Below are 14,327 nucleotides of genomic sequence, written 5' to 3' on the forward strand. Positions count from 1 at the left end.
TCCTAGTTTATTCTTGTTTTCCCACATAATTTTAATAGTACAGCCACCCTCCCTCCTGTAAAAGTGTTCCAGTTTGGACAATAAATTATATGGTGACCTTACCTAAACTAGCTATTACCTTTGTTATAGAATGTTGGCTGTGAAGCCAGCTAAATTAGGGTTGTAATTTTCCCATAAAGATACGGTGGTCAGATTAAATCACCCTGCCTTTTCCCATACAGAAGAGTCACGAATCTGGCAATGTAAACAACATGAGGAGGGCTTTCAACAATGATAGCATCAGCTCTGTACCTCTATATTTTTTTTGAATTTGCTGTTTATACAGCCTGCCATGATCAGTAGGAGACTCTGGCCAGCCACGAGGGATTTTAAATGCCACCAATAGTAATGAAAAAAAAGTATCACACTTTTATCTTATTTCTGGCTTCTCAAACAGAAAGCGGAGGTAGAGGTTTGAATTAGGAGCTATTTATTTTTAAGTTAATAGTACAAGAGAAGGCCCTATTTCCATCAAACTCCCCCTTCCCCCTACCAAGCCTAGAATTATTAGGAATGGCATCTCCACAGAATGGAAAAGCTGGACACCAAGCATTCAACTGAAGTCCAGGGTCCCCTGTCACCCTTCCCTCCCTGGCTCTCCCAGATAACTAGTTCTTATGCTCACTCTGTGAGAAAGTCAGTGCAGGGGCTACTGGGAGTGGGGTGAGCTAAGTCAGTGTTCATCCGGGATAGCAATTTGCAAGGCAACAGAGCTACTTACCCACACTCCAATAGCAGCCCCCTAACCCCGCGGGATGCGGTGGATTCCAGAGACCTGGTCTCCCTCCCCGCACTGTCCCAGCACAATCTGGGCATGTTTGCACATGTTCTTGCCCCACATTTCAGTGTGAGGTAGCAGTTCTCTCAGTGTATCTCAGAGTTCAGTCTGTAGATGGCCTTATACCGTAAGTATTCTTCTAAGCACTGAAGAACATTATCATCCACCTTTGGGTCGAACTTGTTGGCCAACAGGTGATGGTTCTGAAGAATCCAGTGAAGGTCCCCAATGCCATAAATACAGATAGACCGCTGGTGGGTTCCAGAGCAAGGTGCATAAGGTGCCCCCATGCTGATGTTTCCTTCATGGCCCTGCCATTTTACCAGCCTGGCAATCGCAGCCATGTCTGACATGTGAAACTTGGGGTGGTAGGGAACAGAGCCAGGCATCCATGGAGTACGCTGAAGCGTGGCCCAGAGGTGTTCATCGGGGCTATAGGTATCTTTTGCCCACTCAATCAGTTGCCGGGCTTTGGGGTTCTCGAAGACCTGCTGGACAAAGCCTCGAGAAGCCACAATGTAGGCATTCCCCGTGAACATAGGTACATTATTAGGGGGAGGGTCCTTCCTCTCGTTAGTTATGTATATTGTGTCTGTTACCTCATAGTGATATTGCCAGCGAGATCTTTTGTACTCAGTAGGGATCTCGGACTCCATACTGTTCTTCCCATTCAACATCTTGAGGGCCAGGACCATCTCGGCATTGGTCTTTATAGGAAAGTCTGTTCCGCATGTATTCAGGAAGTATTTCCAGGGCACTGAGCTCTGGAGCAAGTCTTCCATACAGTTCAGGTCCGCCTGCACCCTGGACCAGGAGGCATAAACCACCCGAACCAACTTACTGGCCAGGAAGACATTTGGGAAGCATGAAATAATTGCCCTGACTGCCTCTTTGAAAGTGTCTGGGGACTTCTCATCCACGTGGACACAATATACGTTCTGAGGGGCATACACAGCTCTCAGCAGCCTCTCAAAGTTTTCAATCTTCTCGTGGACCACCATAGAGTATGCAATAGGGAAGTCTAACTCCTCTTTGCTGAGTGGGTACTGTATGAACTTCCTTTTGGCCTTAAAGTACTCACAGTCTCTGGTCATGTTGATGTAGTCAGTGTCTGTGAAAGGCTCCCGCTTCTTCTTGACCTCCAGCCTGTCCAGGAGAGCCTCAATCACTGCTTCCTTATCCCCTTGGATGATTCTGGAACAGTTGATGGATCTCCTTGCTGTCAACTGCAGGGACTTGTACAAGATGTCCCTACAGTGCTTGCTTCGAAAGTCCCTGGACTCCAGATCCAGGGAATCAAAGTCGCATTTCAATCTGAGAGAGAATCTCAGAGCAACAATGGCCAGCAGCAAATAGCAGCCCAGGGCCCACAGGTAATGCTGCCTGCAGAGTTTCTTCTTCCGCCAAATCACCTTCATGGTATCAATAGAGTTTGGGCCCAGGAAAGGAAGAGAAGGTTGGAATCCTTGGACAGAACAAAATGCCTTCGATTACAAACTAACCCTGAATGTGTTCCCAGGAACAGCAAGTCCAACTCCAAAGTGATGGCAAAATAAATTTCTTCTCTAGACAAATATCCTCAGTCAAGACCTACCTAGGAACTTCTTACGCTTGGGTTACTAATGGAGGTCTATTACCTGACCCTACAAACTAGCTGCTCATGCTACAGTCAGGACCTAGCTCCACCTCTACCCCAGGAGAAAGGGAAATGGAACCGAGGACCTGCTGCTGTAGAGGTGGAATTAGTAAGAGGAAGTCCCTACCCTTTATTCCCCATTCTTCCCTCCACCCCTTACCACTCTGTTTCTAGCATAGCTCTTATTGGGACCTAGAATTTCTGATAGGTCTAGAGAGAAAATCCATGAATTTCAGACTCTCAGTATCAGTTGTAGAAATTCAAAAGTCCTTTCAAGTACATTTCTTGCTGTTATTTGGCAATTTATATGTTAGGATGTTTTCACCAACTATAAGTCATTGATTAGATGTAATATCTAACCACCCTTTTATAAAAATATTCCTTTACCCTGGCCAAGTAGCTCAGTTGGTTAGAGCACCATCCTAATATGCTGAGGATAGGTTGCAGGTTCAATCCCTAGTCAGGACACATACAAAAATTAACCAATAATTGGAAAAATTAAGTGGAAAAACAAATCTATCTCAACTTCAATCTCTCTCTCTCTCTCTCTCTCTCTCTCTCTCTCTCTTGCTCTCTCCCCCATCCCTCCCTTCCTATCTCTCTCTCAAATCAATCAATAGATAAAATTCTTTTTTAAATAAAAAATGTTCTTACAAAATTGTATATACTCCAAAAATGCATTTAATCATTCATATAGATAACACTTAATCTATCAAAATTTAAAATATTTTTACACACAGACACACACAGGGCTATGCATATAAAATATTTAATGAGTGCTTTCTATATGCCAGAAATATTTTTTTACATTGTCCCATTTAATCTTCACAACATATCTAAAATGAAATATTAGGCCTTTTCTAGATAGGAAAACAGATGCTAAATAACTTGCAAATATCACATATTAAGAAGCAAATCTGGGACTCCCTCACTCTTCCCACACACACACACACACCCTCGTTTTTTTGTCTATAAGTTTAATACTTATTCCTCCAAACCACAGCTACTTTTCAAAAACAATACAGGGTACTGAGTACCATTCAAAGAAAACCAGATACTCTAGATAAAAATCCCTAAAGGGAGAGAAAGAGAAACAAAATGTGACACATCCAGCAATGATTGTTTTTCCCCTTTTGCATCCTCTTTCTAAGCATAAGTTTTGTGTCCTCTTTAGTAATAATTTTTTGGGAATCTAAGAGGAAGACATGATGAAAGATTAAGAAAATTCTCACCTTTAATAGCTTCTTTCTTACTTAGGGTAGATCTCTTGCCACAGTTTGTTTCTGTTTCCCAGGGAAGATTGGTTGGGTTCCATGGAAGCAAATGTGAACACCATATCCCTTGGTCTTCTTTTAACCCCTCCAAAATATACTTTCTGATATTCACAGGGCGGCCAAGAAACTGTCTCCGGCCCTCCTTAATTTCTGCAGAGTAGAGAGCAGCAAGTGGCTTTATCATTCACCTTTCAGTTTCCTGCTCTCAGATATGTCATTCAGGAGCATAGTCTCGGGTCATTCAGGGAGGTGAGTAAGGCAGGAAAAAATGCTGTCACTATCTGAGAAGGCAAAGCAAGCCACTAGTTCAACTAGGACAGCCCAGTTTATATCCATGCTCTCCTGCCAGAAAACAATTCATAAAAACCTGTCAATGGCTCATAGAAGAACTTGAAAGCTTCCCCACCTCCACCTCCACCCTCACCTAACAAAGAATCATAGAAGCACACAGGTAGTTCCTCTGCCTTCTTGTAGCCTGGAGTCCAAGTGTCGCTCCTCTTATGTTCCCTGAACATTAAAAGAGTAAAGCAATAAAAAGACAAGGATTGTTTCTTTTGTTTTTTGCTTTCACTTTAAAAAAAAAAAAAAAGTCAATGAAAACTGGAATGTATTCTTCAGATGGCAACTACTTGAAAAAAATTCATTTGCCTATCTTTTCATGACTGTTAATAAAAATTCATTTGCCTATCTTTGCATGACTGCACACTAGAAATAGCCACAGGGTTCCAGAATGTAGATCTTCCTCATTAATACCTGTGAGTCTAGGGTTCATTATAGTCTGAAGAATGGAAAGCACTCTGGGCAGTTGGACCTCAGTGAGAGCCCCATGAGCTGATCATGGCAATGCAGGGTGGAAAATGCCTTTTTCAAAGCCACTGGCATTGTCACTGTTTGCCCCATCTCCTCACCCCCAAACCAGCCCTCCAAAAATGTAGCATCCTGGCCAAAATATTTGAAATAGCAAATTTAATATAAATAACTTAACTAGGTATAAAGTTAAGTAAATAACTGAAAAGGTGTGTGTGGTGGGAGAGGGAGAGGGCACTAAATTATTAGGGAAGTAGCAATTGCTGGAAGTAGCTACCAACCCGAGGCTGAACGAATGAAGGAAAAAAAAGGGGGGGAAATATTAAACTTAGAATTTGAGAAAAAAAGGTGCCAACAAGCTGAAACTCAGAGCTTTGATGGGGACTGTACTACTATTGCTGCACTGAGCTCAGAGGAAGGCCCCCTAGGCTGAGATCCAGACCTCGTATGAGGTGGCTGGTGTCTCTGTCGGCTGAGTTTACAAACCATCACTCCAAAGCGTAGGCATGGTGATGCTCAGAGGCAGGAAGTAGATAGGAAGCAAACAGGAAGTCCCGCCTTCAGCCTCACCATCTCTCTCCAGCGCCCCCTGTTGGCAGAGCCTAGTAGTTGGCTGCTAGCAAAGCACAAGAGTCCCCCATCTCTGCACCGCAAACCTAGTCCACGGGGCTGGACTTCCTCTGAAGGCAATAGCATAATGACCAAGTGTTGCTGTCTTCCTACAAGAACTATTTATGCAGACCCGAATATAGCATAGGGGGTTCTTTCTTTCTTCCTTTCTTTCTTCCTTCCTTTCTTTCTTCGTTTCTTTCTTTCTTTCTTTCTTTTCTTTCTTTCTTTCTTTCTTTCTTTCTTTCTTTCTTTCTTTCTTTCTTTCTTTCTTTCTTTCTTTCCTTCCTTCCTTCCTTCCTTCCTTCCTTCCTTCCTTCCTTCTCTTCCTCCCTCTCTCCCTTTCTCTCTCTCTCTCTCTCTCTCTCTCTCTCTCTCCTCCCTCCCTCCTCCCTCCCTTTCTCTCTTTCTTTCTTTCTTTCTTTCTTTCTTCTTCTTTCTTTCTTTCTTTCTTTCCTTTCTTTCTTTCATCTCCCTGTGTGTTTCTAACTGTAGATGAGGACAGGCCAAGGCAGGGAGCTATATAGAGTCATCTGCACCCCACTTTTATTGGCCCCACTCCTCTGCCAGCTTCTGTCACTCCGATTCTTAGTAACTCTCTTGTTGAGCTGTAAAATCTCTGAGGCAAAAATGATTCAAGGATAAACACCTGTTCCAGTATCTGAATCTAGAAAAATCCCATTTCTTTATATCTGACTTTTCCTTGATGCTCTCTTCAAAGTCCCACCTTCTTTCCCATAAAAACCACACATCACAGAGTCTCTCAATAAAGAGAAAACATTTGGAATATTTGGTTTACAAAGTAATCAAAAGAGGTATCCCATCTTAATTGCTAAATATGCTAACATAACATTAACAAATTGTGTATGTTTTGTTGAGATAACCTATATGTTAGTAACACCAAGTAAGTAGTATTAGGGGCACACCGGGGCTTTGGCAGGACAGAGGTGCAGGAAAGATTTCACAACATGAGTCCAGGTGACTATGAAGGTATGTTTATTAAAGCTAGGGACAGTGAAACAAGCCAGGTGACTATGAAGGTATGTTTATTAAAGCTAGGGACAGTGAAACAAGAAAGGTCTTAGCACAGAAGAAGCACGAGGAGAGAGCCTAGGCTGGGCTGCTTTAGCTCATTGGAAAGTCAGTGAAAAGGGGGTCTTGGGAACAGGGCCAGGGGGTTAACCTGAGACGAGCTGTCACTGCCCATTGCTCCCCTGGTTGCAAGTCTCATGGAGTCACTTAGAGTTTAGAAGTCTTTGTGGGAAGAAGTGGGGGAAGAAGAGGGAAAAGGGAATGGTGCAGGCATGCTCCCCAGAGGGAGAGCGTGTGCTGGGTTCTTTGTCTTCAGGATTCTCTCGCTCTCTTGCAGGTTGTAATCTTAGGAGGGATCTTAGGGGAGGGTTTTAACAGAATATTCATCAGTTTTCCAGGTGTGCTTCTTCAGGGTCCTGGTCTCTACTGATTGGTCAGTGCCTGGGCGGGGGTGGCTAGTCATTGCAACTGGTCCTAGTGTGCCTCCATGGTTTTGCTGCTTTTCTGGGCCTGGAGCTGAAATACAACTGAGGCTAGATGTTATCTCTAGGGAGGTGACCTGTATCTAGCTATAAATACCCCGACCTGCTCCTTCAGCTATCTGTCTCAGTTTACCTGTTCCACGTTTCCTGCCTCACTACTATGATGCTATTTTTAAAACAGCAAACTCTTCCCGCCCAGATCCCTGTCTTTTTCTCCAAATCATTAGGCCAATAACTTTGCCTGCATCCCTTGGGTTTTGAATTATAAACCCAGTATGTTTGCTGGAGGGTCTAAGAGTTCCAGCAGTGGAGAACAGAGAAACTAAGCCAGGCTCACTGGGGTGGATCTGGAAGAATCCAGTGGAGTTTAATGTTAACTTCGATGGGGTTCATTAACTCTCTAATCTATCATAATATCACTAGAGGCCCGGTGCACAAAAATTCATGCACTTGGGGGTGGATGGGTGGGGCCCTCAGCCCAACTTGCAGCCTCTCGCAGTCCGGGACTCCTTGGGAGATGTCCACCTGCCAACTTAGGCCTGCTCCCTGGGGGATCAAGCCTAAGCTGGCAGTCAGACATCCCTCTGGCAGCCCAGGAGCCTTTGGGGGATGTCTGACTAACAGCATAGGCTGTTCCCTGCAGGGAGCGGGCCTAAGCCATTAGTCAGACATCCTTAGTGCTGCCGCGGAGGTGAGAGAGGCTCCGGCCACCACTGCTGCACTGGCCAGCCATGAGCTGGCTTCTGGCTGAGTGGTGCTCCCCCTGTGGAAGTGCACTGACCACCAGGGGGCAGCTCCTCCTTGAGCATCTGCCCCCTGGTGGTCAGTGCGCATCATAGCAACCAGTCATTCCTGGTTGTTCCACCGTTAGGGTCAATTTGCATATTACCCTTTTATTATATGGGATACCCTACAGTCCAACAACAGGGTCAGAGGAGGGCCCAGAGAGCAGGGATCCAACCATTGTAAGCAGAATTTACAAATTGACATATGCACCCTTTTGCTTATTTTACTATGGAGGCATTTATATCTGGTGTCAGCTTTGCCCTCTCAGCTGTCTTTATCTCTGTCTTTATCTCAGCAGCAGGGAAATAGATATTGGCAGAATTCCAAGGCTGCCCAGAAGAGAAAGGTCATGGATAGCAAGGACAGTACCACAGACCAGAGAAGAGACATGACTCAGAGAGGCAAGAAGTGAAAATAGATAAGCAGGCACAAACTAAGTTAATGTGTTACTGAATGGGCTGAAGCTGGGGTTTGAAAGAGACCAGAGAGGAAGAGGAATGGGTGGTTCTTTAGTCCCTAACTTTATTTAGTGTTCATTGTTAGTGAGCTCATCGTGAAGATGGGGCTATGAGAAGTGGTTAAAAGATCTAATATGTCCCGGTTGGTATGCTCAGTGGTTAGAGCTTTTGGCCCTCAGAAACCATAAAAATCCTAGAAGAAACCATAGACAGCAATACCTCAGACATCTCTCATAGAATATCTTTACTGGCACATCTCCTAGGACAATGGAAACTAAGGAAAAAATAAACAAATGGGACTACATCAAAATAAAAAGCTTCTGTACCATAAAAGAAACCATCAACAAAATAACAAGAAAGCCCACTGCGTGGGAGAACATATTTGTCAATGTGACATCCAATAAGGGTTTGATCTCCAAAATTTATAGGGAACTCAACAAAAGGAAGATAAACAATCCAATCAAAAAATGGGCAAAGGACCTAAATAGACACTTCTCAAAAGTAAACATACAGAATGCCAAGAGACATATGAAAACATGCTCAAACACTAATCATCCGAGAGATGCAAATCAAAACAACAATGAGGTACCATCTCACACCTGTCAGAATGGCTATCATCAACAAATCAACAAATGACAAGTGCTGGTGAGGATGTGGAGAAAAAGGAACCCTCGTGCACTGCTGGTGGGAATGCAGACTGGTGCAGCCACTGTGGAAAACAGTATGGAGTTTCTTCAAAAAATTAAAAGTGGAACTTCCTTTTGACCTGGTAATCCCACTTCTAGGAATATACCCCAAGAAATCAGAAACACCAATCAGAAAGGACATATGCACCCCTGTGTTCATAGCAGCACAATGTACAATAGCTAAGATTTGGAAACAGCCTAAGTGCCCATCAGCAGATGAGTGGATTAAAAAACTGTGATACATCTACACAATGGAACACTATGCTGCTGTAAAAAAGAAAGAACTCTTACCATTTGCAACAGCATGGATGGACATGGAGAGCATTATGCTAAGCGAAGTAAGTCAGGCAGAGAAAGATAAATATCACATGATCTCACTCATTTGTGGAATATAATGAACAACATAAACTGATGAACAAAAATAGTTCCAGAGACAGAGAATCATCGAACAGACTGTCAAACCTCAGAGGGAAGGCAGGGGAGGGTGGGGAGAGTGGGTAAGAGATCAACCAAAGGGCCTGTATGGATGCATATAAGCATAACCAATGGACACAGACACTAGGGGAGTGAGGGCATGTGCTGGGGGGTGGGAGCGGCTGGGGAGAGGTCAATGGGAAAAAGAAGACATATGTAATACTTTCAACAATAAAGAATTTAAATTTTAAAAAAGAAAAGATCTAATATGCCCTGGCTGGTATTTCTCAGTGGTTAGAGTGTTAGCCCTCGGATCAAAGGGTTACAGGTTCAATACCTGGTCAAGGGCATGTACCTCAGTTGTAGGTTTGATCCCTGACCCCAGCCAGGGCATGTGCAGGAGGCAACCAATTGATGTGTCTCTCTCACAATGATGTGTTTGTTTGTTTTTTTTCTCTCTCTCCCCCCTCCTCCCCTTCCATTCTGTCTGAAAATCAATGGGAAAAAATATCCTTGGGTAAGGATTTAAAAAAAAAATCCAACATGATCAACTTTGTTTCCAATCAGGTTATAAGATGAAGCTCATGGTCAGCTGTGGTTTCTGGCTGGAAGGGGCGCTCTGCAGCCCCTCCTCAGAGCTCCGCTCGCTCTGTGCACCCAACACTCTCCCTCCCCCGGACACACTCCGAGTGACCTGGAGTAAAAGAGAAGATATTCAAAGAAGCAAAGAAAAAAAGAAAGAAACCCCACAGAACTCAATTCACGGCAATAAGTAATTATTACAGAGGAAAATTCTGAAAGTAGGCAAGGCAACAATCTTTACAGAAGAAATAATGCAACTTGCTCTACAGCAGAGAGGGCAACAACAGCCATGTATTTGTACCGCCTCACAGGCTGGCGGACATGCACTTGTCCTCATTGTGTCACGAGGGCAAAGACCGTGTCTGACTCTGCTTTGCCTTCCACAGGAGCTAGATGAGAACTTGCAGGTGGTAGATTCACCAGGAGTATTTCCTGAACGAACAGCTGCCTGAGAGTTCCGGGGCTGGGGGGGGGGGGGGGAGCAGTTGGGGGGTGGTATGGGTTGTCCTCTGCGTCCCGGAGTCTTGGAACCATAGTTCACTAATATTTACTGGAAGAAACGCATAGAGGCTCCCTGAGGTGAAAACACAATGACAAGAGTTGAAGCTAATTGAAATCCAAACAGCACTAAAGGGATTAATTTTGTTTAGGAAACTTGCTCAGAAGGAACCTCCCAAGAATGAGATTTGGAGGCCTGTTAATAATGAGATTAAGGTGCCTCCCATGGTGTCACTAGGAAGTAACTTTCTAAATGGAATCAATAACGAATGGTATGTAACTTGGCAGCATTTTATGCATTCATTCCATTTAGCAAGTGTTGATGGAGGAAGCTGCTATGTTTGAAAAGCTAGAGATACAAAGCTGACTAAGACAGTCCCTATTCTCAAGGTGCTCATAGTCTTGTGTGGGAGAAATATTTGAAAATAGATTATAATAATGCCATCAGGGCAAAAAGAAGTATGCATTGGATGTAATGGAAGCCCAGAAGTTGAAACTATGAAGGGAATGGTTAGAAATACAAGTGCCAACAAATGAGAATGGTCTTAGCTAGTGGTTACAAGAGGAACAAATACGAATTTTTTAAAAAATGTCCCCAGCCTGGCTCAAGGGTTGAGCATCCACGTATGAACCAGGAGGTCATGGTTCCATTCCCAGTCAGGGCACATGCCCAGATTGCAGGCTTGGTCTCTGGTAGGGGGCCTGCAGGAGGCAGCCAATTGATGTTTTTCTCTTACAGCAATGTTTCTATCTCTCTCTCTCCCTTCTCCTTCTCCCTTCCTCTCTCTCTAAAAATCATTTAATATCTTTTAAAAAATCAAAGAATCATAAGTATGAAAAAGGCACATGTTTGAGGGGAGTAAAGAAACACTACTCTGAAGCCAGCTTGGAGCTCAGCTTGGAGCTCTACTTCCCTCCTCTCCGCCGCCACCTCTCCCATCTCCACACCACCGTTTTGTTGCTTCTGATTTAAAAACACATTTCAGGGGAAAGTGAGTAAAGAAATGCACTAAAACATTAAGCGCAGTATTCAGGGTTGTATGATTGCTCCTGGTTTTCAGTTTCCCCTTTTTATCTCTTCAGTTTTATAATTTATCTAAAATGCATATGCTTTTTAAAAAAAGGTATTTTAGAATCATCTGAAGAAACAAAATAAACAAAGCTCTCTTTGACTTCAGAAGTTAACTATGCTTTTCCTTTTTTACCTCTTTGCAGACCTGTGTGAGCAGATCTGGTCTTTATTTTATTGGAGAAAGAAAGTAGATTGCGGTGTGTGTGTGTGTGTGTGTGTGTGTGTGCGTGTGTGTGTGTGTGGTGTACATTTATGTCTAACCGGATACTAGTGGAAATAACTTTTTATGAATGTAAAGTTGGATGTTATAATGAGAGCAACTTAATCTAAATAACGTTGGCATCACCTAACACTGACAGAATGTCGCTTCATCCACTCATCTTTTGGAGGAATAGACCGCATGCCAATATATGAAAACACAAACATGCATTATATGACAATACACAACACATTTCAGTTCTATTTTCTTAATCTTAAAAAAACAACAAACAAAAATAACTGCAGGCTCTTCATGCCATCTTTTTTGGTAGCAAATGAGAAAAGTATTTCTGGGGCCCTCTCAGTGCTGTCCTTGCCCATAAGGTCCTATGAACTGTGCACACTCTGGACCCCAAAAGTTTTATGTGTGTAATTATGGGGTCACTACCGTCTTTCAGGCCTAGAGCAGTGAGGCAATGTGCTGGGCCCTGGGCAGAGAGAGACTGCCTTCCCTGGTGGGGAGCAGAGCAAAGGTGAGGAGGGTGAGTGCAGGACTGTAGGAACCAGAGAGTGGAGTCCTGAGCAGGTGGGAGGCCCCACCGACTGAACTTGGCCCCCAGGACCTTTCAGCCTCAAATACTGCAGTTTCAGTTCATCAGAAGGGGCTATGTCTCTGAGCATATTTCCTGTCTGTGGCCGTGGCCAGGGGCATTCTGCAGCTACAGCCCGGATCGGGCCTGGGTATGTATCTGCTTCATACAATCGATAGTGGACTAGAGCCCATGATGGAATGGTTGTGGAATTCAAGGACCCAGGTGAAAATTCGAGCTCCCTTTATCCTTGGGAAGCTCTGGGGTCCTCTCTCTGCCTCTGTTATTTCATCCATAACTGGAACCATGCAAATGCAGCCATGTAGGAGCTCACGGGTTGGTAGGGAAGAGCAACAAACAAGCGGTAACAATCATGTGTGAAAAGTTCCAAGGGGACCTATAGCAAGTAGACCTGAAGGTGGGATTCCTGAAAGATACCCTGCAGGCGATGGCCTTTAGGCCAATACCTGATAGGTAAGCCGTTCGGTCAGGCAAATAATAGGGTTAGAGGGAAAGGCCAGGCTGAAGGTCTCAAATAACTGCCTGTTCTCAAGATCACATCTGTCCTTGCCCCAGTCCATTCTCAGGAGTTCTCCTGCTTTTCCCTTAGTTCCTGGAAACAAGCCAGCTCTCCCTCACTCTGGAGTCGGACTCGGGCTATCCCATCTGCCCAGAGGTGATGCCCAGCCTGCCTCTTCTAGGTCTCAGCTCGGCTCTGACTTCCCCTGGGCAGTCTGCCAGACCCCCTTTTCCTAGCTTTCATAACGTCCTGAATGTTCCCACACTCTATTCTCCACTATATTATAAGCTCCTTCATCAGGACAAGGACTGTGCTTTCTGGTCCACCTATTAATCTTTAGTGCTTCACAAATAATAACACACACTAAGACTCACTGCGTGTCAGGCACTGTCCTAAGCCCTTTACATTGAATCCTCACAACAACTCCTAGAAGTAACTTACTCAGATTCTGATAGGGACACAATCTATACCCTGACGGTCTGGCTCCACTCGCACTCCCTATTCACTCCACTCCACTCCAACTGTCCACACGAGGAGTACTTTCCTTGACAGGCCACCTCTCCTGGCACAATTCTAGGTCTGCTTTGCCTTCTTCCTGGCTGGAAAGCCACCTAGGATGCAGCCTTTCTCTTCACTGGGCCTTTCTCCACCCAAAAATGGGAGATAGAGCAGATCAAGTGTAAGAGTGCCTGCGATGTGCTCACCTCAGGCAACCCCGGTTCAGAGTCAGTTTGTTTAACCTCACACTCATCGCCTAGGGTACACAGTGTTTGTGGAGTAAGTGAGTGAGCAAGTGGATGAATGGATGAACCCTGCCCAACCCTGAAGAAAAGGAGAATCACTCAATTGTACGATATTAATCTGTCCACCTATGTATCCTCCTAGGAAATTTCCAGAACATATATCAATGGTGGGTCAACAAATATTATTTTGCAAAAAATTAAATAGCCTGGTAGTTGGCTCAGTGGTTGAGCGTCAACCTATGAACCAGGAGGTCATGGTTCAATTCCCAGTCAGGGCACATGCCCGTGTTGCGGGCTTGATCCCCAGAAGGGAATATGCAGGATGCAGCCAATCAATGATTCTCCCTCATCATTGATGTTTCTATCTCCCTCTCCTCCCTTCCTGACATCAATAAAAAATTTTTTTTAATTAGATATTTTACCTGCCCTTTTGAAACTTGCTTTTCCTCTTTACAATATATATTGAAAGTCATTCACACTTAGTACATTTTTATGAATGTAAAACAAGTTCTCTCCAATGCATCCCCTGCCGGCCATCCTGTGACAGCATGGGGGTGGCCATCTTGTGACAATGTGGGGGGTGGCCATCTTGTGATGACGTGGGGGCAGCCATCTTGTGATAACGTGGGGTGGCCATCTTGTGGAAGCTACCTTGTGATGATGTGGGGGCGGCCATCTTGTGATGACGTGAGGGCGCAAGGGCCACATTGGCTTTTATTAGTATAGATTATTAGAAGTATAATTTCTCGGTCACAAATTATGCAGCTTTAGAGGTTTTTCACTGACACTGAGAAGGGAAATGGGGGGTAGGAGGGGAGGCTTGCAACCTAGTTCAGTATCTGGTTAAAACTGTAGTCTTCCGCACTCTGACTGACTTGGGCTGAACTGCAGAACCTAACCCAGGGACCCACCACAGCTGACTTGGGTGGAGCTGCGGGGACCCTCAGGGGCCTGCTGCAGGAGGAGATATAGAGGCCAGAGCCTCCCCACGAGTTCAGTTCAGGCTTTGGATCCGGAATTCCCCTGGACTAGCAGATCTGTGAAATAAAGGTTAAGCTTTCCTCCCTCAGAGTGCTGGCTGATCGTTCTCCCATGCATTCTGCCACAACAACTCTACCCACAA

The 14,327-nt window shown here is 44.5% G+C and overlaps 1 protein-coding gene across 1 annotated transcript; it reads right to left on the reverse strand.

Moving 5' to 3' along the window:
* Window positions 1–527: 527 nt before the first annotated feature.
* On the reverse strand, window positions 528–2,235 carry GCNT3 (glucosaminyl (N-acetyl) transferase 3, mucin type). The gene has a single exon (XM_008139263.3). The coding sequence runs from the start codon at window positions 2,233–2,235 to the stop codon at window positions 904–906; it is 1,332 nt and encodes a 443-aa protein (XP_008137485.1). The 3' UTR covers window positions 528–903.
* Between the last annotated feature and the right edge of the window lie 12,092 nt (window positions 2,236–14,327).

Source organism: Eptesicus fuscus, chromosome 5, assembly GCF_027574615.1.
Source record: "Eptesicus fuscus isolate TK198812 chromosome 5, DD_ASM_mEF_20220401, whole genome shotgun sequence".
Lineage (NCBI taxonomy): Eukaryota > Metazoa > Chordata > Mammalia > Chiroptera > Vespertilionidae > Eptesicus > Eptesicus fuscus.